The 23,792-nt window shown below is 45.1% G+C and overlaps 1 protein-coding gene across 1 annotated transcript in view; it reads left to right on the top strand.

Moving 5' to 3' along the window:
- Window positions 1-8,663, top strand: part of LOC146175735 (putative chitinase 10) — a 37,747-nt gene extending 29,084 nt beyond the window's left edge. The window contains exons 16-20 of the mRNA XM_084581197.1: window positions 61-170; window positions 3,012-3,105; window positions 4,131-4,310; window positions 7,424-7,543; window positions 7,851-8,663. Coding sequence (XP_084437323.1) covers window positions 61-170; window positions 3,012-3,105; window positions 4,131-4,310; window positions 7,424-7,543; window positions 7,851-8,591 — 1,245 coding nt within the window. The 3' untranslated portion in view covers window positions 8,592-8,663. The remainder of the gene's footprint in view (window positions 1-60; window positions 171-3,011; window positions 3,106-4,130; window positions 4,311-7,423; window positions 7,544-7,850) is intronic.
- The last annotated feature ends 15,129 nt before the right edge of the window (window positions 8,664-23,792 follow it).

Here is a 23,792-nt window from a genome sequence, read left to right as displayed (position 1 = left end):
CCGTTCTGCGTCGTTATTCCTTACCCGTTCCACAAGAATATTTTTCTTCTTTCCTCGCAGCAAATCAACTACGATTTCCAACAAACTACGAAAAAATGGAGCATCAGCCTTACGCTCCCCGCTTTCGACAGCACTACGCACCATCTGTACGACATTGCTCAGCTCACGCAGTAAGTACGATGAAAGATGTGCTTGAAAAAATCATCCCTTGAGCTTTACGCTGTGTGCGTTGTGAATTCGTTCATGTTTTTTTCATAGCTTTCTTGTGCACACGTTTTCGTCATAAAAAGCGCTGGCAGTGCACCAGCCATCTCTGTCTCAGCACTCTAAGTTCTGTATCTCTTCATAGGTACACTAAGTGATTAGTGTCACAGCTCAGAGCTCGTTATGGGATTCAGAGTAGTTTCTAGGTGCAGCTCCGCCGAGCCTCGCAGCTTATGGTGCTATAAATAATAAAATTCCCGTTGTTTTTATTTATTTTTATTTCTTTGCCTAACTAAGTGTACAGATAATGGAGGGTTTTTGGGTTGTTTTTTTTTTTTTCATAACATTGAGGCTCTTCTTACCAACACGCATCACAGCCAGTGACGTTTCGATGGTTCACTTACTGTTTGTTCTAAAATCATTGTTGCTTGAACAATGAGCATTTATAGATCGGAAAAAAAAAATTAAGTACTTTTAGTGAAAATAACATTTTATTAAGTATGTACAGCTGCAATCGCCGTTTCTTCAGTAATTTTAAACAGAACAGGTACTGAGTTTGCGTTTACGCAATTAAGTATTAATCAAAAGTAAGAAAAAATATCTAACTTCTCATTTTGACAGTGTGGTTTTCATATAGGAAGCTGAATCCAACGAATACATACGTCGGGATTAGACCTAGCTGTCTGAAGCCCCGTCGAAATCATAACGGGATTCTCGGATCGAGCTTCGCTACACTTGTACAATTTTTCACCCATTCTCAACGCACTTCCACTGCCGGGCCAATGGCTTGCGCTGCCTGAGTAATGTGAGCTTTCTTTCAAGCGCCACATGACAGCAAAACAAGGCAACTAGACAATTACCGCGCATTCATCCTAGCGATGAAAAATTTACGCAGTTCTTGCTTCTTCTCCTTTCCGTCAAACAGCTTGTGCACAGGTCAGTGTGTGTCGCAGCGTTTTCTCGAGCATTCACGACAGTGGCAGTTTTAATCTAGAATTCGCGCAGGCCTCTGATATGCAATGCGCCCTGCTGTTAATAATAGCTGAGAAAATTCGTCAAATCTGCTAACAATAAGAAGCAAGGAACCTCATCTGCTGACAAAGAATATACCAGTCGCGTTTTCAGCATGAACAATTGATTGCTCGAGCGCGTTCATATTAAAAATTCTGAGGCACATGCCATCATGTCAAATGTTAAAGGCACCCTCGAGTCACAAAGACACTGAAATCCATGGGCACCGTAACAGATAGTCTGATGCATAAGGAGCTTAAATCCAAACTGAGATAAAAGAAGAAAATTAACGGCATTTGATCACCTCTCCCTTGCTCTATTTCTTACGAAGAAATACTTTTTCCTTGATCACGCAGAGGCATTTCAATTTGAAAACATCTCTCTAAGATCGGCCATGGTCATAAATGCATGAAGGACAGTACGGTTACATTTTACATATCCGTACTCAGCCTTCGATTCTACCGCCTCAGCCAATTTTTGCCCATCAGTGAAACAAAAAGCACACGAGCGTACCTTTCAAAGATGAGCCTACAACTTTTGTGCAATTGCGTTAGAACTGCGCGAACTCCGAACGTCCAAAAGTTGGCTAGTGTGCCTATAAACTTAGCTCTGTAGTAAATGAGCATGAAGCTCACCATAGGTATCAGCACTCCAGCACAAGAAAGGTACATTAGTTGCAAGAATAGGTAATAGCGTACGCGCCAAATATATTGACAAGCAGAAGAGCTGAGAGGGCTGCCAGTTTTCTGCGCACAAGGTACGCGCTTTGCCCGAAGGTTACTCTGAATAAACTTTATTTTTAACATATCGCAAGATATCGTTAAGGCATCATTAGAGCGAAAACCCAGCATCGGCAGTGTCACGCAGAGGCTCCAATCATCAGCCAAGGTTGGTAGACGGAAGAGCCAGTTACCGCGGCTGGCAGGTGGCGAAGTAGAGAGGGAAACTGACATCTCCTGTTCTAGAGGAGAGGGGAAATGGACCTGACGGTGGCTTTCGTGAGAATATGGAAGATTCTGATCAGTTCGAAACATGCATGTGCGTGGTGATGCACTGTATGTTGGGTAATGCATGACATGGGTGGTATGCACGTCGTGAACGGCAGTTCAAAGCGATGTTCCTATGCTGTCTCGTTGTCACAGCTAGTAGTAATCAGAGATTTTGTATTATACCAGTTCCGAAACTCTGCTTCAAAAACGTGACCCATTTTTGTATGCATTTTATGAGTGCTTATTAATTGTCGCGCCATCTAGAAGGGGGCAATAGAAGACTTCTGTCATTGCTGTCATTGACGTTTGGAAATCACATTTTTATCTCTGTTTGTCATTTTAATTGACTGTATGGCTGTTATCTTTAAGCACTTTTGCTACTGCAAGTCTTCAACTAATATTATTTTCCGCGGTGGTTGTGCATTTATCAACTATCTGAAAGTTTGCAATTTAGATGCAGTTTCCTTTAACCGCCGCGGCGCCACCACTATTCGTACACACCCGAATTTTGACCAATCAAAACCGCCGTATTTTTTTTTTTATACTTGGGCCTTATGGAAAGTTTCGCAACTGGCGGTATTGAAGAGTTATGGTGGTAATCAGGTGTCCTCACGGTTTTGATTTTACGCTACACTAGATATCATCCTATATCGGCTTTCATATTCCTAACAAGCTACTAAGCTACTATACAACACTTTCTGCCATACATACCTCAATCCGGAAACCTGAACGATACGCTATACAATAGAGTCACTTCAAAGCATGCACTTTTTTTCTCTTTTTTTTTCATTTCACCTCATTTCGCAGCGAAGTGAATTTCTTCATCGTGAAAACAAGTGACTGTCCCGAGTTCCCGAAGGGTTCTTTCCTGAACGTGACGAGGACCATGGACTTGACTGATGCAAGTACTATAGAATCCTGTTCATTACGTGCAGCAGCACGAAACTTTAATAGCATTGAGACGATCGCCTTTTCTTTGCCCCTGCGCCTTAGGATGGATCAAACTTGCTGAAAGGTAAAGATTAGACAAAGATTGGGTGGCTGTACATATGCTGCATGAAAACGGTACTGATATCTGACTAGCGCATGGTGGTAACAAAAAAATATTTATAGGTGGTGACCAGATTATATCTCGATGTGGCGGCATGGGCACGTTGCATGCTGTTGAATCTTCGTGTGTGCAAAGAGCCTTCTTCAAGTTACATATTACCGAGTCTTACTACCCTTTAGAAGACGAAAGTAGAGTGGAGGGTGCAATAATAGCATGTACAAGGGAGGATACGTGCACTGAGAAATGACGAGTTTTACTTCTTAAAGCAATGATCTAAAAGCAAGTGCACAAAAAGCCACTTGTGATTTTTTTTTTCTCATCAAGAGCATGCAACTGTAGAAAAAATCAGCTGAGATGAATGGTACGCGCTCAGTCTGTCACTACCGCCTACCCCAGAACCAAACTAACCTCATGGGATATACTTGCGAGGTACTGGAGGATATTCTGGGTGTCGGACCTTGATCGAAAGCTTAACTTTTGACATGCTCAATTGTACTTTTACCAGCTTTGTTTATTCCCTGACCGCACTATACGATGCCTGTCTTTGCTGGTCTCCCTCTGGATCGAGCAATACCTTGTCATTAAAAAACTATGGCAATATGAACTTACCAACGTAAGTCTTCGTCGAACCTGGAAAGCGCGCAGTACATCGCCGAGTGATGCAATTTCTTGCTTCTTTTACATCTGCATAGTGGGTGGAACAGCGCGATCGTCTGTTGTGCGTCTCTTCTTGTGTTTCGTCTTTTCGCGCTGTTCCACCCACTATGCAATTGTACCAACTCGCCCAACTGTCCATCCTACTTTTACATGTGCAATGAATTAAAATCTCTTCGAGAAACGAGTTCTCACATCATTTCCCTCTTTGACATTTGCAGATCGACAGAGCCGAGCTCATAGTCGAGAAAGGCGCCCCGCGCGAGAGAATAATATTGGACATTCCGCTTTCCGGTCGAACCTACTCGACCACGAGTGCGGCCCATGGTGGCGTGCACACGGTGTTCACGGGTCACGCAGGGCCCTACACGAAGCAACCGGGCTTCTTGGGATTCTTCGAGGTGAGACGAGAGCAATGCGGTCCCGGCGATAGGTCCCTGTTGCAACGGCGCGTTATAGCAGCGAATGTTTGTTTTCTTTTTTTTCTTTTCTAGATGAAAATAGGGTTAAGCATCGGTGTTTGCTGAAGGCTAGGCTTGAGGGCTCTTTGCGTACTCTACTGATATCTGTTTTTCATATTTGCAGAGTTCTCGTTCGTGGACAAGTAATGACCTTGTATATTTTTTCCACTTCTATACTTTCCTCTGTTTGCTCATCGTAGAATAAAAGCAGAATATTTTCGAATTTGTGGAACGCGTAAGGATAATTTGTAAACTCGACTGTAGGACTCTGCTGGCTAACTTCTGCATCTTCAGCAGAAAAATGGCCTTTTTCATTCATTCTTTTCTTGTCGTTTTCTTTTTGCCTGTTGTCTACCCCTGCTGGCTATATTTTTAACCCCAAATCGTCAAGCACATTGGGCGCCCTCCCCTACAGCATCCCCATAGCCCGAGTTGCTTTGAAACGTTAAAACCAATACACCAAAGGAGACCAATCTCTCTATATAAAAGTAAAAAAGACGAAGAAGACGCGCTTGGCATCATCACTAGATCGGCCTCAATAGTGTAGTTCCACGAGCTTAACCTCTGCACTGTATGTATGTTTTTACTACAGAGATTCCACACATGACGCATCTTTTATAATAATAATAGTCTTTATTTCCCAGCAATACTGGGTGATGGAGGGGGTGAGAAAAAGCGAAGTGTTCTTGACAATGTTCTCACCTCCTTTACAGTTGGCTACGTCGAGGGTCAATGGGTCCCATGTAAAGCCCATTTACGCAATAAAATGAGGAAACAAAACATGGAATGAGACATAGACGAGGAACATTACATGATGCTGCGTAGCAGTATAACTGGTGCGGTGCTTAATCAGTACAATCGATATGGTGATAATTTATCAGTGAGGATCGTTATTTGTAATGAGGTGATGTATAATTTGAGTTGTTGAGATCGATGATATTCTTTCCTGTGTCTGCAAACTTATTTAGGATGGCTAGTAACTGATTGCTTAGCATCTGGTGACCGCAGTGTTTCATCGATGTCGGCATAGTATACTGTGGTCTCTGACGACGGGGATACGGCGATTTGAAAGAAAAAAAAAAGTGCAGCTAGTGTGCTTAGAAATGGGAGATGCCTTTTTTATTTTTTATTTTTTTTTTTTTTTTTTCAAATTTGAAGCGATGTAGTAATATGTAAGAGTATGGTTTGAGCGCGTTAACGATTTCTAACTGATAACATAAATGTTTTGTAGAGTGTTGGTACGAGAGGTTGTATACAGGCCGAAGTATTCTTTTCATGGACAGCGTTTTTTGCTTTTTTTTACATACATTTCAGTACCTAGTGCTGGCCTATATTAACGTGCAGTAGTTAAAATGAATACGAAAGAAAATGTTGCATAAGCTTTCTTTAGCCTTCATGGGTAGAATGGATCTGTGGCGGGAGATTAAACTTACCTTAGAGACTTGCCAAGAAATATTATCTATTTGTTCGTCCCACTGAATTTTCTCCAAAAATACGACCCCGTGAGATTTAAATGATTTTACTATATCATTTTCTGCGATTTATAGGTAATATGTAAAGGTAGGCTGCTTTCTTTCTTCCTAAGGTGAAACTTCACTGCTTTTGATCTAAATACGTTAACCAGAAGGCGGTTTAAAATGTCGCTAAATTTGTCATAACTTTATTTGCTTTTTATGCCACGCCATTTCCTGTTTCTCCGGAAAGAAATATACTCGTTTTGTTTGCGTAAACAACGAAGTAGACACGGAAATCTATTGTGATGATGTCATTTATATATGTATCGAATAATAATGGGCTTAGGATGCTGCCTTGCGGTACATCGCTAGACAAAGGTAGCGTAGTTGCTTTTTCATTACCTATCGTTGACGACAAGGTACATACGACTTAGTGAAGTTGACAGCTTGACCATGGACACCATACAACTGTAAAAACTCTTAAACAGTACTGCGTGAATTATTTGTTAAATAGATTTCTGGAAATCGATTACCAAATCAAAGACGATATTTTTCCTTTCAAAATGTTCCAGTATATAGTATTTCTGATGAAGGAGGGCAAGTTCTGTTGACCGAGCGTATCAAAATCCGTTCTGGCGATCTGCAATTATATTGAAACTAACGAAGAATGCTACGATACGTTTTATTTTTCGAGGCATTTGGAAAATGCCGGCCCTGTACTGATAGGTCTATAGCTGTTTAGGTGATTCTTACTGCCCTTTTTATGAAAGACTGTGACCTCTGCTACCTGCATATTTGTAGGAAATGTGGAGTATTTAATGCAAACGTAATAAATACATATATGTATTCCAGTGGAACAGAAATTGTGCCGATAATATGTTTAACTGGGCGGATCTGTATGTCGTTGCAATCACAAGAAGAGTTACTGCTTAGCTCAGAGAACGCAGAGGTGATTTCTTTAGCGCATACTCTTTTCTGAAGCGCAAGGCAAAGATGAGTCCCATGACATGCACAATTCACATTGTTATAGAGCTGCGCAGCTGTTCTAGATTTAAAAAAAAAAATAGTGCCTAGAACTCCTCGTCAATTCCAGTGTCCGTACGCATAAAAATTAAAACAAAAAACTACAACGGTTCCTTGCATTCCTTGCGAACGTGTGTACTGCCAACCACCAGGATAACGATTTGTATATATATATATATATATATATCATTATTTCCACTATTATATGCTGCTTCATTTTGGTGTATGTTCGTTTCTTTCTTCATTGCTGCATTCTTAAGGCGTTTATTGTTTTATTTCTTTCAAAGAATATGCTTACATCCACTCCTTTTTATAACGGTTGTAGGACCTGAGTGTACGTTAAAAGAGTGAAGGTGTTCTGATATTTAATATGTTACAATATATTTACCGTGTTGTATGCTATTCTGTATATATGCTAGACTAATGCTGTTGAATCTTCGTATCTGGTAGAATTTATTGCCTGTGCCGCAGCCTCATGCGTACGCGCTTGGCATTCACCATTAAGAAAAAAAAAACGAAGAGTCTCTTATCGACAACAAATTTCTGTCTCTCTATCCCACGCTCGCATCCGCCCAGGTGTGCGACCACATCAAAAGCGGCTGGAAGCGGGAGCGCTTCGGTGAGGAGGCCTGCTCCTTCCTCAACATCGCCAACCAGTACGTGGCCTACGAAGACGACGACAGCATACGGCGAAAGGTCAGTAACATCGCAAGAGAAAATAAAACCTGGTGTCATGCATCGACTAGGAAATTACTTTGAAAATTTATCTCCTGGGGCCGTTGCAATGCCACCTAAGCTGCATATTCATGAGTGTGATAGCTTTAATCATATATAGCCCCAATATTTACTAATATTCTTCAACCTTACTATTATGCATGATAAACTGAAACACCACTAATATATCCATGCTCCTGTCCCCCGACAAAGGGAGGAAACGCGCATTTTGCATTCTTCTTATTTTAATATCGCTGGCTCACTTTTTTCTCTCCTATAAATTTGGCAGGCGAGAATGGTCATGGGCAGAACGTACCGTGGTGCAGCTGTCAGAACCGTTGACCTCGACGATTTCACCGGTACCTGCACGGAAAAGTCACACCTACTCAAGGCTCTACGCTCCACCCTCGACATAACGACCCATTACGTGCACTTCTATTACAATCCACCGAATGCGACGTGGTGGCAGGAGCTACAGTCCCTGAAAAACTCCGATAATTCGAGTTCTGAACATGGCTCAAACAATACGCTCAGCGACGCATCAAGTACGACACCAGCTCACGGGGAGACCGCGACACCAAAACCGCAGCAAATTGTGCCTGGAACTACCGAGCAGCAGTGGGGCAAGGTGTTCGTGCCGTTCGACCCAAATGCGACAGATATGCCTCCCTCAGCAGCGCCTCTAACAACACCGCTAAGAACCATCCCAGCGACGTCATCAACAGTAACATCTACGTCACAAAGCAAACCAAGCGCTGGCAGTACGCCACAACCAGAGACGCCGCCAACGCCAACCATTCCTCCTCTACTCCCCGGAATTATGCCGACCACGCCAAAGGGCGTTGGTGACGTTTGTAAGGGTGTCGCTGACAGTGAACTTCTACCTCACGAGTCCGATTGCAGCAAGTACTATCAGTGCGTGCATTCCAAGGCACACCTGAGGACGTGCGCTCCAAACACGATATTCGACACCATTCGACAGATATGCAACTGGCCGACTCTAGCCAATCGTCCAGAGTGTGCTCTGTAAATGAGTATCTGTTCTTCTGCGGAGTCGTTCTTTACTCGAACAACAAACAAAATAAAGTGTATCCTTCAAAAACGCAAATGTTTTTATAGGCACCGTCTAAGCAAGCGCAGTTGGCAGTTTCTGAACAAACGATTTTGATGCGACTAATCTGGTTCATCTCTAGTATATACAGTTTTCACAGCTGTGGTTGTGCGTGGCACCTGAAACGGTGAAATGACACTGTCTTCGTATATGTTTTCTTCCGCACCCACTGTTTTTATCATCAGGATCACAGTACGCCTTGTGCTGTTCCGTAATTTAAGCTAACCTGATAACTGGACAGGCCACACATGTAGATAGAAAGTAGCGCCGCTTTCGGCGTCACTTTAAGCTTGGGGGATTCACGCGGCTTGGTGGATTCTCCCGACGCTACTCTCGCAGACCTGACCCACACTCGCCCAGAAGGCGCTTCTGTGTGGCGTATTTTCTTAGGTTAAGCTATGTTGGAGTTAAAACTTGATGAAGACGACTATGTTGTTGATGTTTTTGTTTTTTTGCGCAGCGTGAGAGAGTGTTACAGTTTTACACGAGGCATGATCGGCTGCTGCTGCAACAGCAGCATAGTGTTCTCGTACCTGGGCCAGGGAAGCTGATTTATTGATTCTGGCTCGGATTCGAAACCCAGCTGGGCGGATGAAACTGGCGCATGCGCAGTACCTAAGTTTTTCAGACGAATGACATTGGATAATGGTAGCAGTAGAGCTTACGCTCTAACACAGATGTTTCTATTTTCGATCCTAACAGCAGGCTTAAACAGCGACGTTCCTGTCGTCACGTCGGCTTGGCCTCCGCACAGAGTGCCGTGCTCGGAACTCCCAAAAACTGAGGTAGTATATATTCGCCACCTGTTGTGGTTTTGCCCGGCACTAAAGCCAAAGAGAATCCGGCACCTGACAGCAGCGAATCTCTCCCCGAACAACATGTCCTCATTTATTGCATGGACGCAGGGGCCCTCATTTAACACTCCCCTTCCTCCGCTACACAAACATACTTTAGTTTTCTTAACAACTGCCGTTATGCCCGGAGGCAATAAAGAATGTTATCAAAAATTGTTCTTTTAAGTATAACGCGTTTTCTAATGAGCAAGAGAATTGAAATGAGCACTGTAAATCTCTTGCTACGCTGACGGATTGAGCTCTAACCTTTTGTCGTCAGCTCGAGCGCTCCCTTAGATAACCTACCTTTTTGCTGGTCCTATCAATCAGCTCTCTAAAAGAGGAAGACGAAATGGGATTGGCAAGGTCGTGCTCACGCGTGACAAGCGCGTGACAAGAAGACGAAGTTTGAATCATCGCAGAGGTCAGCGAAGAACGCTTACGCTCGGCCATCTCTTCCTGCGAGCTAGCATCCTTCAACCACCGCTGGGCCTGCCGTGGATATCCTCTGCGCCATGTAAGCGAGCGCCATCGATCGTAAAGGGCTTCTGGCCTTTCTTTTTGTGATCCTGTAGTCCACAGCCATTAGCAGCCTGGTTGTGCGCTGCGAGGTTAGAGGGGCATCGAATTAGGTATGATCCCGCAGACGAGGAGATAACAGGCGCGTGCAATTCAGTGTCGCCGTACCACAATGGTCTACGATAGAGAACGTGACAGAACAGTATGCGAGTGTGCATGATAGGCCTACGCGACCCCACATAGCAGAGTAGAGCCATGCAATGCATTTTGCTGAAGTTTACGATTCTTGAAGGCAGGATTCGAGACGATTTAACAAATCTCTAAGAATAAAGTGTGTGCTATAACAGGCTGATAAGAACGAGACAATACAGCACAGGATGGGATTGGCCAGAGAGTGGCAGGTAAGGTTTAGGATAAAATTGGAAAAGTTCATTTGTGGTTCAAAAGTTCGTCGCTACCTAAGTGTGTTTTAGCGATAATGCGCGAACTGCAGGCCAGTCGGCGATGCACGGCGTGCCGTCGGCCGGTATTGGCCTGCGGCATCGACGACGCAACTTGCCGTTGTGTCAGCCGAGTAGTAAACTTGCCTTCAGTGTCAAAGGCCGATAGTAGACGAGCTTTCCAGTGCACATTGGCTTTTTTGTCTTTTGCTGCTCGACCTCAGGGGACTATATATAAAGTAGCTTCTCGTCACCGCGGGGACCCTGGTTTTGGCGCTCAACTGCATATCACGAAGAGGCGGTTCGAGAGATAGAGGGAAGCGGAGGACCGGGGTACGATCCTTGTCAGGGCGACAGCTTTTGGATAGAGGCGAAATACAAGGTGCCCATCTACTGTGCGACGTCAGCGCAAATTAGAGAATATCAGGTAGTGAAAAATTCCGAGGCCCTTCACAACGGCGCCCTCATAGTCTGACTCACATCAGAAACTGACCTCAAACTTTTATATTTGAGATGTTCCAATCATTTGCGCGCAAAGAATGCGAAGCTCAGAGCAAACGTCAGCTTTACAGGCCGCTTAAGTAATGGCAGTAGTATCTTCACTAGAATCTTCGACTGCTCGCCTTCTTATTTCCTCTTCTCCCTTCTGTCCTTTTCTCCCTCTATCGATCGACACGCTGGCAATAGTGGTGACACTGAAACAAACGTCAGTCACAGGCCCGTACACTTTCCCGTTTTCTCTCTCCGTTCAACCTCACACACACGCATTTACTAGCATGCAAAAAGACATTGCCCGGCTTTTCGTGCATGGCTGTTCAGTCAGTGCTCGTAATAAGAATAGATACAATAGAAACAACAGTTTGGTCTAGGACACTTTTCAAACATTTCAGCCCAGAATTATCGAACGCGGAATCTTATCCATTCAAAAACCGATGGTAATAATCGGCGACAGTAGGAATCGATCCTGGTGGGTCGTTTTTCTGTGTATTTTTTAACGTTGCCAGAGGAAGGACATTGTATATAAAGCTTTGTAGTCTTAGCTTCAAAACAGCTGATGAATAATGTATAGCTAGTCGCCACTATGTTTTGATTTTAAAAGGATTGAAATACGAATCAATCGAGGAATGCTCTACGACGACGTAACGCTCCGTATTTCTCTGCGATGCCATACGGCAAAGCTCGGGGGCTGATTGTGATGACGGTGCAAAGCTTTTATTGTACAGTAAAGAGAGGTGCGGAGCCCCTAGTGTGGACACACGTATACTGAATAGTACCATGGTCCCTAGTCTAGGTCGTTCTGGTGGGGCCCCTAGTCCAGGTGCCCATTGATTGAAGCCGTTGACCTCGCTCTCTGAAGCAAGGTATTTTAGGCTTGAACGTCCGAGCAGCCAAACATTGCCGCCTCCCAGTGTTCTCGTGCAGGGTTCGGGTTGGGAGTTTAGGCTGAATTTTGCTGGCAGGCCCAGATCATGTGGTTGTGATCTGCTATCTCGCCATCAATGCTGTTACTTGCCGATGACCAAAAGGTAAAATCTCGGTCTCTCCAAGCATTTCCCGACCATCGCACAGCAAGATTCGTAAAGCAGACCTTGTGCGATTTGTTTTCGCCTAACATCTTCCCCACACTTTAAATCTGAACGTTCCCTGTAGTTGTTCGCCGTCATTGCAGGTGTCGCCGGGTAAGCATCTAGCGTCTCGCTCATGTGGAAAAGGGAATAATACTTTCCTTGACAACAGCTAGCTTTTTTGAGTCAGGGTCCGTATTCCGATTTTGCGTCGTTGTCGAAAGTGTCGCCATCTTCCTGACCTCTGGTTATTTGTTTGGTATGAACACAAGAGCCGGATTTCAGTTTCGTTTATATTCCTTTCGGTTCCGACATTTCCACCAATCAAATGACTCAACGTCAGGGAGACAGCGACACCTTCGATAACGACGTAAACTTGGAATACGGGCCCAGGTCTTGAACTATTGACTTGGATTAGTCCTACGCCTATGTGTGCTGCCTGCCAATTTTGAACATAATGAAGGGATTCTGTGCACATTATTCCCATAAATTGCAACTGTGTTTGTACCATTTTCAGGCGATCATGGCGCTATACCACTTAGTGGAAAGACTTCCGGTAAACAACCTAGCCGTCACTTCAGTTGCAGTTTCAATCTTCTGTTGACAAATAGCTAGCTAAGCAGGCACTTAAATTACTTTCTTCGGCGTCGTCGCCGATGGCGGGTTCTTACTGTTGATTCTGACCAAAACTAATAGTCAGCACTTCTCTGACGTGCAAATGAAATTTTTGAAGGAAGAGCGCCATTAACATTTATAAACAGGCTTTTCGGCATGTGAAGACGGCTTTCACAGCCCAAATGTACCAGAGCTTTTGGATGTCAATAAAGAGAACTGTGTTAATTACTAAGCTGTTAAATTAATTTATGATATTTAACTTTTACCTATCCCAAATAGGCGCCTGGTTGTAATCAGAAATTTGTGACCCCTTTTAATAATAGCCATGTTAGTCTTACATCGAAAACGTGATTACCCTCGGCGCTAAGACTCGACAAGCTTTGGTTGCCTCGCACACTTGAAAAATCCCTGCCTCTCCCGTAATCGATAATAAATGTAAGCACGAAGAATTCCACCCCTCCATAGAATAAGTACCACAACACTGGTGTCCTACATGCTATGCGGTACTTACCCCTGACTGCTGCTCCTGTATACGCAGGACAGCGAAGGAAACTTCCCAAAGGTGCCGAAGAATGACGGTGCTGAGAGCGTTGCTTAGAGCAAGAGTTTTTCAAAAGCATGCGTCTTTTGAGGCAAGACAGCCAAGTTTGTTGAGCAACAGCTCCCAGGGTAATCGCCGTTTAGTATGGATAATATTGCTATTACTATTGGCGGCTATACATCCTCCATTCACAGAAGCCTAACTGTATTAGATGAATATTTAATTTTCAGACGTTATTCAACAAGCTTACTGTAAAGATAACATTATTCGTTGTTTTCTTCATGTGCACTAACATTGGAAATATTGTGCCTCAGATGCCATGTTTACGCCTCAAGCCAATTTTTTTAAGATTTGTAGTGGGCAGGGGGCAGGGGACGGCAGAAAGTTAGGTGGGCGGATGAGATGAAGAGGTTCGCAGGGGTTAAGTGGATGCAGCTAGCACAGAACCGGGTTAATTGAAGAAATATGGGAGAGGCATTCGCCCTGCAGTGGATATAGTCAGGCTGATGATGATGATGAGTAGCGGCCTTCCTCGAGACACCTGGTAGACACCGTAAAGTTCCATTTCCGGGTAAAAAACAAGCTGGGACAAGACTGCGATGGAAACCTTAATAAACAACGCTCTTCCTTTCTGACTGGTGGAGCAACAAGCCGAATATATGCCGTAACTCGAAGTATGAGGAAGCGTTTTTCAACAATGAAGAAAATTGGCTTTTACCTTTGAATGGAATGTGAAACGTGATCACACATTTGTACGAGAACACGAGAAAAAGTTATGCTTCCACGTGCATCGTCATCAAGCCTTGTTGTCATCATGGCACAAGCATGGAGAAAACTTTTCAGACCCGTGGACTTCCTTTGAGCCACACGTAGGAAGTCTTACAGGGAATTCCTGTAGATCAAGAGGAGCTAAATTAGGAGAACAAAGGATCTGCTGACCCTATATACCGGAAGCCAAGTTAACTGACATGCAACGGGACGAAGGATCTGCTTACCGTGTATACCAGACGATAAGTTGATACGCAAAGCACAGCAAAGGCGGCATTCAACGTTTCAGGTTTGTGTCCTTATTTTTTCATTGCAGGCCACCAGACTATGAATTCAAGTTATTCACGGTATGCTGTGTCGTCATCATTGCCAGTGAGTACACGTTTCGTTATTCGCACATTGCAGTGTCAAAGGAAACCTACCGACGTTTCTGAAAAGCATTAATACCCCCTCAAAAAGGTCGTCAGAAAGCTTCAACATAGAATTCGGCGCTGCTTCGCATGTGGATGAATCAGAGAAATACGGTGAGGGAATAACATCAGTGAATTGACAACACTGTCGTAACATTACAATATTAGGTAAAAGAAATTAAAACAATGTACAGACAGGCAAATAAGACGAAGGGAAGCAGCCCAGAGAGAGAGCATTATGTTCCACGTGTGAGAACAATTACATCAACAAACACAAGCAGAAGCACAACAGCACAGAAGGAACATAATGAAGAGCGATCGAACGAACAAGGAAAACAAGGAGGAAACAAAAGTTGAAGCAACTCCATAGATACTAAGTCTGGGCAGTAATATCACTAGCATTACGCGTTTTATCCCTCTCGGCGGAATCATGCATCGCTAGTACGCGGGAAAGCGGGCCATCGATGTACTGCAAGCTGAAACTACCTTCAAAAGTATTCATATGGGCGAAAAAAGCACTGCGCAAATAAACTCGTGGCCAATTGGATGTCCATCTCGTCACGCATATTGCAGTCTGCTCATTGAAGTCTGGCACTACGTTGCCCAGGTGTGCGAAATATTAGTGGTTCAACTTTGTAAAACCGAAAATCGAGCGACAGCTCGTCGTGATCATGCTACACGTTTTACTGGGGGGACATTGCGATCTTCGTGATCAGGCTGGCTCGGCTCTTGGTCCATTACTGGCGAGAGAGGCTCGGCAGCTTCTCTACACAACGGAATCACGCGATTTTTGATGTCACGAATCAAGCAGTTATTTGAAGTAGTTTTTCTAGATGGCGTCACTTCATTATAAGGTCATCGGCCTATGGGCAAGGTCTAAGATGAAGGTCAGGGGTCAAAGTTGATGGGTCAAGACTTCCGCTGCTGTAGATGTACTTCCAAGGTTTGACTTTGAAGTTAGCTGAAGGCCAAATTTCCACAGAAACTTGGATAAAGCTGTCGCTCTAAAAAAGGCCATCTCGCTCCCGCATGGGGTCGCAGGCGTGAGTCGCATGGTGAGCCTGGCTTGGCGGCTGCCCAAAGTGGTGGTGAGCGTGGCGTGCGGCCTGGTCCTGGGTGCCCTGGCGGGCCCCGACACAGGAACCGAAGCGGCCAGCATCCCCATGTACGTCAGCATGTACGTGCCGGCCGTCACGTATACGGTCACCATCCAGACGCCCTATCACGTGCTCTGCAGCTGTGCTGTCACCTGCCTCACCCTAGGCACCGCGGGATTCCGTAAGTACGACGGCGCATGCGCCCGAAGATTCTGGTGACCACACCTTTAGGAGTTCATCTGAGCGTCATATATAGGCCTGCCGTAATGGCTCAGCTGAAAAAATGAAGGCTAATTTCTTGATGATGAATCGTACACGGATGTCGGAAACGCTAACATTAATTTATGACCACCTCAAGCAAGGAGATGCAATAATCAGGACTTATGCGTGGAGTACATGCCATGGCTGTTTCGTTCGAGAAAGCGTATTGATCGATGCCACGTTTATCGTCAGAATTTGAGTGGTTGATATAGATACAGGGTAAACACTACGTCGCGTTGTGATATGTACATCAGCCGGAAGCTTAGAACAGCAGCGTCAGCATAAACTCGACCACAGCGCAATGCGTTGGCTTTTTAGGTACATCAACCGACAGAGATAGGTGCTATGTGTCATCGCATTAAAATATGCCTTAACTAAATATCGGTGATGTACCTTCTACTACCCCCACGCAGTGATGGCGGCGGTACTCAACGGCCTAACGTTATACGCACTGCGGCAGCTGAGCGGCGCCTTCTACGTGCGGGACCTAATTTTCACGAGCTTGCTCATGGCTAACCAAGAGCCCATGCCCCTCAGCGACGTCATCACACCCTCGCCGTGTAAGTGCACGCTTCTTTGAATACGCCAGGTAATGGCAGGGTTGCATCGCACGTGTTCGTAAACTACGCCTTATAATCTATTTAAAATAACTTGCATTACGATGTGCCCTAGTTCTCCACACACTGGGTAATATGAAGAATGACATCTCTGTGCAGAGCAGTGGCAGTGATCGAGAAGAGCGTTTCTAAGTTCCATGGATGCCTTTAGACAAGATGAACCACTCATATAAATACGCTCTAGAGGCTCGTGGATGCTAGTTCGTCTTCTGGGAAGCATTGGCGTAGCACATATTCTGCGGATAGCAAATCTCTCGAAAAAGCAACAATTCTTTTTGCACTCCAACTGCCATTATCTCGCTGTTATTTCCTTTTTTTCTCTTAACTGCAATGCCATACGACTGCAGTCAAGGCCCGCATATTGGAAACCGTGCTGGCGGGAGAGGCACTGGTCTCTACCTCGCTCTTCCTGTTCTGGGAAATGGTCGACAGCAACTCGGACAGCGTCAGCGTCATGCGTGAGTATACGGCACCTGTCGAAACAAAACTACACAACCACGTCAAAATACGACTAAATGGTCTATTTCTGTCATAACGCCTGTTCTGTATAGAGCCTAATACTTTCTGCTGCAAGTACACAAAATTCTGATTTTGCCACAACAATTTCTGTCGTCACACCAGATTCAATGACAAAAACTACATAAAATATCTGTTGTGACAACAGAAAACATTATTTCGTTCTCTTCGACAGCAGTGGCCATCACGACCGAGAGTATACTATATGGTCGACAATCTTCGGAAATTCGTCTATGACAGAGTGTACAGAAGTTCTTAAATTCTTGCTTTTTTTTTTTTTTTCGAGTAGTACAAAGGCCACTAACATCGCAGCTGGTGCATTCGCAGAGGTATTTTTGTTAAAACCATCGGCACGATTGCATGTGTGTCAGTGGGGCTATTTCTGAGATGTCATCCGTGCACAGATAGCGGAGCTGAGCAGAACTCTGCTCCTCATCCTAGCGACGCGTAGGAAAGATAAAAGAAGTCGGATAAGGAGCCATAAACAAAACATGGCGCGTCAGCCTCAGAAGAACTCAAAGAATGGCTTAAGTGGGTTATATTAATTGCCTTGTTCTTAATACTCCAGCAAGGCCAGCTTCTTGAATCATGGGGTTTAACGTCCCAAACTGACCCAGGCTACGAGAGACGCCATAGTGGAGGCGGGCTCCGGAAATTTCCATCACCTGAGGTTATTTAACGCTCACTGACATCGCGCAGCACACGGGCGCCTTACTTTTGGCCTCCATCGAAAAGCGGCCAACGCGGCCGGGATTCGATCTCGCACCCTTGGGCACAGACCTCGAGTGCCTTACCACTTCATCACCACAGCGTGGCTTCAATTCACTTTAAAGCAAGATAGCAATGTTTTTTTTTATGTGGTTGCGTCAGGTTTCTCGTGCCAGAGCTTCAAGTGATCAGCGTGACAAAGCACGCGAGCGCTGCCTACGCAGTGACCACACCGCGAACTTGTGTGGATTCGTGTTTTGAAACGGGACCAAAAACCCGTCGAAACTGAGCCTATACAAAACGTGTCGAAATTTAACGCCGTCCATGGAAACACTGGTAGGCGACACTAAATCCTACCGCGGGCGGTCATTCTTTCCATGGCTTCTGACTAAGCGAAATAACTAATTATCTTCACGTGGGGGTCTAAGACGGTATTTCTGCTTACGAACGCCGTTGTCAGGCCAGCCGCGCAGTCGTGATGCATTTCTAGGTGAGCCTGTTCGCATATAGGACAGGAACTTGGAGACTGAAGAAAATAAATGTGATGACTACGATGCATGCGACGAGTATGTGTCAGCAATGTACTACAAAGCAACTACTACAATATGCCCTCTTTGCCGAAAGTAACCAGACTGCGTGTTCCGCTTCTCAGACGGGTAGCAGAGACTTCGTACCACTTCTGATTCTTTAAATCTTTGTTAAGTAAAGGCGAGCTCCTGTCCCCACTTCTTAACACAAGTTATGATCTTCTAGGAATCAATATTGGCTTTAGAATACAAGCGAGAAGCAAAACATGCAGCCTTGTTACTTTTGGCAAAGACGGTACATATACAATGCACAACAATGTTTACAGAAGCGCGATAACTGACACTGTGCGGGCAGTTAAATTTGTGATTATGAAATGCCTTTATTTGCTGTGCTCCCTTAAACCTTCTTCTCGTCTTTATAATGCACTAGCACACTAGCAGTAAAGCTACCACTCTGCCATTTAGCTGTTTTGTGATGTGTGAATCCTAACCTTGAACAACCTTGGCATGATGGGCAACAACCCACCGAGACCCAATGTCAGGCGCGCTACTCCTAGGTCATGCAGGTACATACATTCTTACGACTTGATTAAAGCTGAGCTTCGTATCTGCGTCGAGTGGTCTTTCTCAATGTGGAACGTCAGTTACGAATGTATGCTAATGAGCATGTGCGACCCGAAACCGAAGTGAAAACCGCAGTGCTGGCGCACCGAATTATAAATCGGCTGTGATTCGTTAATCTTCATTTTCAATGCTCCTTTCTCCCTAACAGCAATTCTGTCGTATTGGCGGTCCGGTATGCTTTTAATTTTTTCAATACAGAATGTTGGGCTTCCAGCTTTCAGCAAGCTTTTTGTTGTACATATCCGAGTCATTTATTTCATTCGACTTTCTCTATTACAAGTATTTCGATCGTTATGCCGAAGTATTAATTCTCTCTTATGCAGGAGAAAAGGGGAGGGTTTTCTCTCTTCAGTTTAGTATGTAAGCACTCAAATGCTCACCACCACAAAGAATCTTGTTCGATCTTGTTTGTGCATTCGGTCTGATTAGCTAAGCTGTTTCGTGAGGTCGCAACCACGTGGCCTCGCGCGGGTAATTCCTATGAAGTACGATATAGCGGTTCCACGCTCTAGTCTTCCCAACGGGTCTTTCAAGTTCGCCAGCTAACATATGATCGAGCTTATGATTGATCATTGACTCTCCATAACAATGTGTAGTGCCTTCACAATAAAAGAAGACCGTCGGGTAGAAATGGAACTGGTTGGGTTCGAACCCGGGTTGTCGGGTTCAGTAGCCGAGCGTTTCAACCACTGAGCCACCACGGCTGGTGGTATCGCTAGTTTTAGCAAGATTTAAGTATCCTTTTGACAGAGCTGCTCTCAGACGGTGCCACAAGTAGGGTTAAGCCCGTCACCTGCGAGATCAAGCGCGCCGTTTCACGGCAGTTGATTGCGGAGGTGACGGTTCAGCCTCTATCATTTGATGCGCCGGCTCCCATATGGCGCCACATGTACAGCAGAAACTGCAGCTTGCCGTGCTATCGCACTATAATCGGTTTGACATAGATAACACCTGCCGATTTTTCCACCTCTCAATAGTGACAGGAGATATCAGAGCCACAATGCTCATTTCGCAATGGTATGCCGCTTACTTAATGGCGCATTAAATACTTAGCGCGCATTAGGACAGCACAGAAAGCGATGCAATGCAAAGGCAGAGTACTGAACAGCGTTTAAAAAAAACGTTAATAGTATTCCATCCTAAATTCGGTTAAGGACATATAGTTTTTCGGTACATTCACTGAACAGAGCGGAAAAATGCAAGAATTGCGGTCAAGTTCCAAATATCGTGTAGAATCGGAGTTCACAGATTGTGCTCCTCTGTATCCTATAGCTTCATGTAGTTGGCTGAACCCATTTGTTACCTACTCAATCTGTTTTTATGTAGCGGCTGCATGACTGCAGAGCAATGCTGCGGGGTTTGCTGTTGCCTCAGCAACGCGTTGCTATGCAGCTGTCATGTAATTGCTATGCACAGCAACAATTTTCTATACAGCTGCATGGCGTTGCTATGCATAACGAGTTACTATGAAGCTGTATGGCATTGGTATGCAACTGCTGGGCAGTTGCAACTCTTAGCGTCGAGTGCTTGGTGCTGCTATGCAGCTGCTCAGTAGTTGCTATGCGTAGCAACGAAATACTATGCAGCTGCGTGGCATTGCTATGAGCTGCTGCACAAGCAAAACAGATTTTGATCGGGCTGGTAGCCTCCGCATTAGCAATTTGCACTACAGCTGTGGTCTCTTAGAGTGAAAGAGTGGCTGGCTGGCTTTTCCGATACTTCGATGGCTTCTTTGACTATGCCCGGCTGATTTGTCGACTCGGCTGGGTGCAGGCGTGGTGACTTGGTTCGTGTGGTTTGTGCTGGGCAGCGTGGTGCTGGGCAAAGTGGTGGGCCATGTCATGGCCTACGTGCTGGACCACCTGCACTACGAGGCGACCCTCATGTGTAGCCTCTCACTGGCCTCCGTCTACATCACCTACTACCTGGCCGACCTGTTCATGTGCCGCGGAGGAATGCTAGGCGTAATCGCCATGGGCCTCACCATGAAGGCGTGCGCCACCTCGGCAGCCATGACCGACGACGAGCCGTTCCTCAGGTATGCACAGCACATTCTGGTAATTAATGATGGACCCACAACGCGATCTGACCAGGTCGCTTAAGCAGACTTCGAAGTAGAGATCGCACCGCATAGCACATAATATGTGCTGAGTCCTCAATAATGTCCTTTCTGGCAAGTTCGCGGGTCACCTAAATGTCCAGTCCAAAAGGACCGCTTCTAAGTCACTTGCGAGCTTCTGTAGCACTTCTGTAATTCCTGTACTTCAATTCAATGAGCATTACAGGGCCATGTCCGGCGACGAACCGTTCTTCAGACATATCGCATGTTTGTAACAATTCATAATGCACGACGATAAATAACTGGATGTCATAAGGATAAACTTCGACTTCAAGGTCGAGATCACGAGCAACCCCACGAAATGGTATATACTGAGTTTTCAATACAGGCCATTCAGTTCAGTAAGCCGCCACATAAATGAACAGCACGAATGAAAGGCATTCTCTCCAGCATGAATTGCATCCAAGCATTTTAAAAGGGCTCTTTAACATTACTGGAAGCCGAACTTCTGACAGCTGATTACTGGCCTATCTCACATTCGAGGTTCAATGCAAAGCATACGACATGGTTGATAATCTGTATACCAACTGGATGAGCTGTATGTCAGTTTCCTCATCTAAATAAATATAACGCTTTCAAGAAATACTCCCCTAGTGAAACCAACCTAACCTGCCGTAGTTCTTCGTTTGCCAAATTTAATAATTGGAAAATACATAACTTTTATTTATTCGCAGCAAAAATTTTTCAATACAAAAGTACAAAAAAAACTGCTATAGCTGTCATGCACTCAGGGTATGATTTACGTAGCTATTTTTATATCGTCCTGTCCCGTGACTAGCTGGTCGCTCATTCAGATCTCTTGTCGATTACCTCATCTCAGAAAGCGCTCCAAGGAAAAGCGCATTGTGTCCTTAGAGATGCCTCGAAGCGCTGAAGTGATACCGCTGTAACATGCAGGCATCTTTTTTTTTGTGGTTTCGGCGCGAGTTACCGTTAATAGAGAGATTTAGTATACCGTGATCCGCGATCGGCCACCATGACCCTCTACCGCGCGTGGGCGGGGCGCACAAGCTAATTGGTCCCGACGCGGCAGGTCTATGTGCCGATGGATGGATGGATGGAATATAGGAGCGTCCCCTTTGAAACAGGGTGGTAGCAGTAGCTATCATGCTCATTTTTCTCCATATATCTTAATTATTGATTTAGAATGGTTAACATGGTGCCGATATCCAGTATGTGGCGCCATCTGTCGGCGTCGAGGGGATCTGGGCATGCGCAGTGGAACGCGCGATGGCGAAGCAGGCTAGCGGATCGTGGTTCACGGTAAACTAAAACTGTAAATACCGGTAATAAAAGCTACGTAAACTTAATGCAAATATTTCAGCCAGCTTTTAAGATGATGTAAAACATTTGAGTTGACACATTGTTCTTTAAGCCAATAATTAAGAAGAGAGATAATTACTCATCAAGCTAATCAAGTCTGGAAAACAACAAGTACTGCAGATTAGGCCGCGAGATTATCAGCAGCCGTCAGTTAGTTTCGCTTGGTTAGGACACATCATCGCTTTTTTTTTAACCTTGGTTACATTTACATTTAGCATATCAGGCAAACACCCTCATCACCAGTCGCATCCGCGATTGTTTTCGAGCAAAAAGATGTCAGCCTCAGCCGTTCTTATCTTTGTACTGATGTCGTCGCTTGCCTTGTTAAGAAATCAATGGCTTCGACGAAACCAGCCTCTGAATGCTCTTACGCTCGTGCCTTTTCTGCATACAGGTTCTGGAGCACCTACCGGTACGTGTTGTGCGTGTTACTGATCTTCCTGGCATCGATGCGCGTTGGCCGGGAACTGTCGAACATACGGAACTATCGGCCCGTCTACATGCCTTCTGTCTACTGCTTCGTACGCCTCAGCAATAGGTGCGGACGCCTTGCAAAGCACAGCCCCGCTCTTCGTAGTGCCATATAATTTCATGTTGTTTAATTATTCATCATATTTTGCTCGATGCCAATCTTTGCAACACCTGTTTCCATGCCAGTGTTCGGGAACGCCGTGTACGTAGAAAATTGTCCGCTGAAGGATACCAAGGATGAGCATCAGAATTATACCCCCGTCGTGTGCCTTAAATATAAATAACGTTATGGGAAAGTAAATAAGGAGTAGCATGTCATCTACCGCACTCTGTATCGGAAGCAAGGTATGCTGTCAAAACCCCCGGGTAGATTTCCGTCACTAAAAATACGGAACACCCATGGTCAGTAGTTTCCACGGTTTTAACCGAAACTTAAAATTTACTAAAACTAATCCAGGCGTACGTAATAAGCAGAATCAGTTGCGCCAAGCCCTACCTGGACATCAAGGCCGGAGAAAAAGAGAAGTTAGACTATTTGATTCGAAGATGCGTTAAGAAGGCTCTAGGACTGCCCGTGGGTACCTCGAACGAATGACTGCTCGAACTCGGGGTGCATAACACGTGGGCAGAATTGGCGGAGGTAGTGCGAGTCTCCCAATTAGAGAGACTAAGCACGACCGAGACGAGCAGGGTGATCCTTGTAAAAGTAGGCCTCAACCCATACAGAGGAGTTCAAAAAAAATGTCACAATTAGTAGGGAAAGCAGGAATGAATTGGTAGTCCCCCTTTCCTAGAAACGTGCATCCAGAATTTAATGTCGAAAGAAGGGCCAAACGAGCCGAAGCTCTAGAGCGACGGTTCGAGAACATGGGAGCGAAGGAAGTAGTCTATGTTGATGCGGCAAGTGACAGAACGGGTGCGGCGGTAGCCTCGGTAGTCGATGGTCGAGCGGCGCCGGTATCCGCGGCAGCCATCAGAGGCCGCAACATAGAGACTGCGGAGGAAGTTGCGATAGCGCTAGCTTGCGTAGAAACGGAAGCCAAGTTCATAATCAGCGACAGCAAAACTGCCATCCAAAATTTTGGAAAGGGGAGGATATCACCGGAGGCAGCCAAACTCATCACCCAAGGAATGCTGAATAGGAAAATTCAGTTAGTTTGGACACC

Source organism: Amblyomma maculatum, chromosome 10, assembly GCF_055883805.1.
Source record: "Amblyomma maculatum isolate TAMU_Amacu chromosome 10, ASM5588380v1, whole genome shotgun sequence".
In the NCBI taxonomy this organism is placed as follows: Eukaryota; Metazoa; Arthropoda; class Arachnida; order Ixodida; family Ixodidae; genus Amblyomma; species Amblyomma maculatum.
Note: the sequence above shows the minus strand (reverse complement) of the source record. Positions and strands in the feature narration are given on the sequence as shown.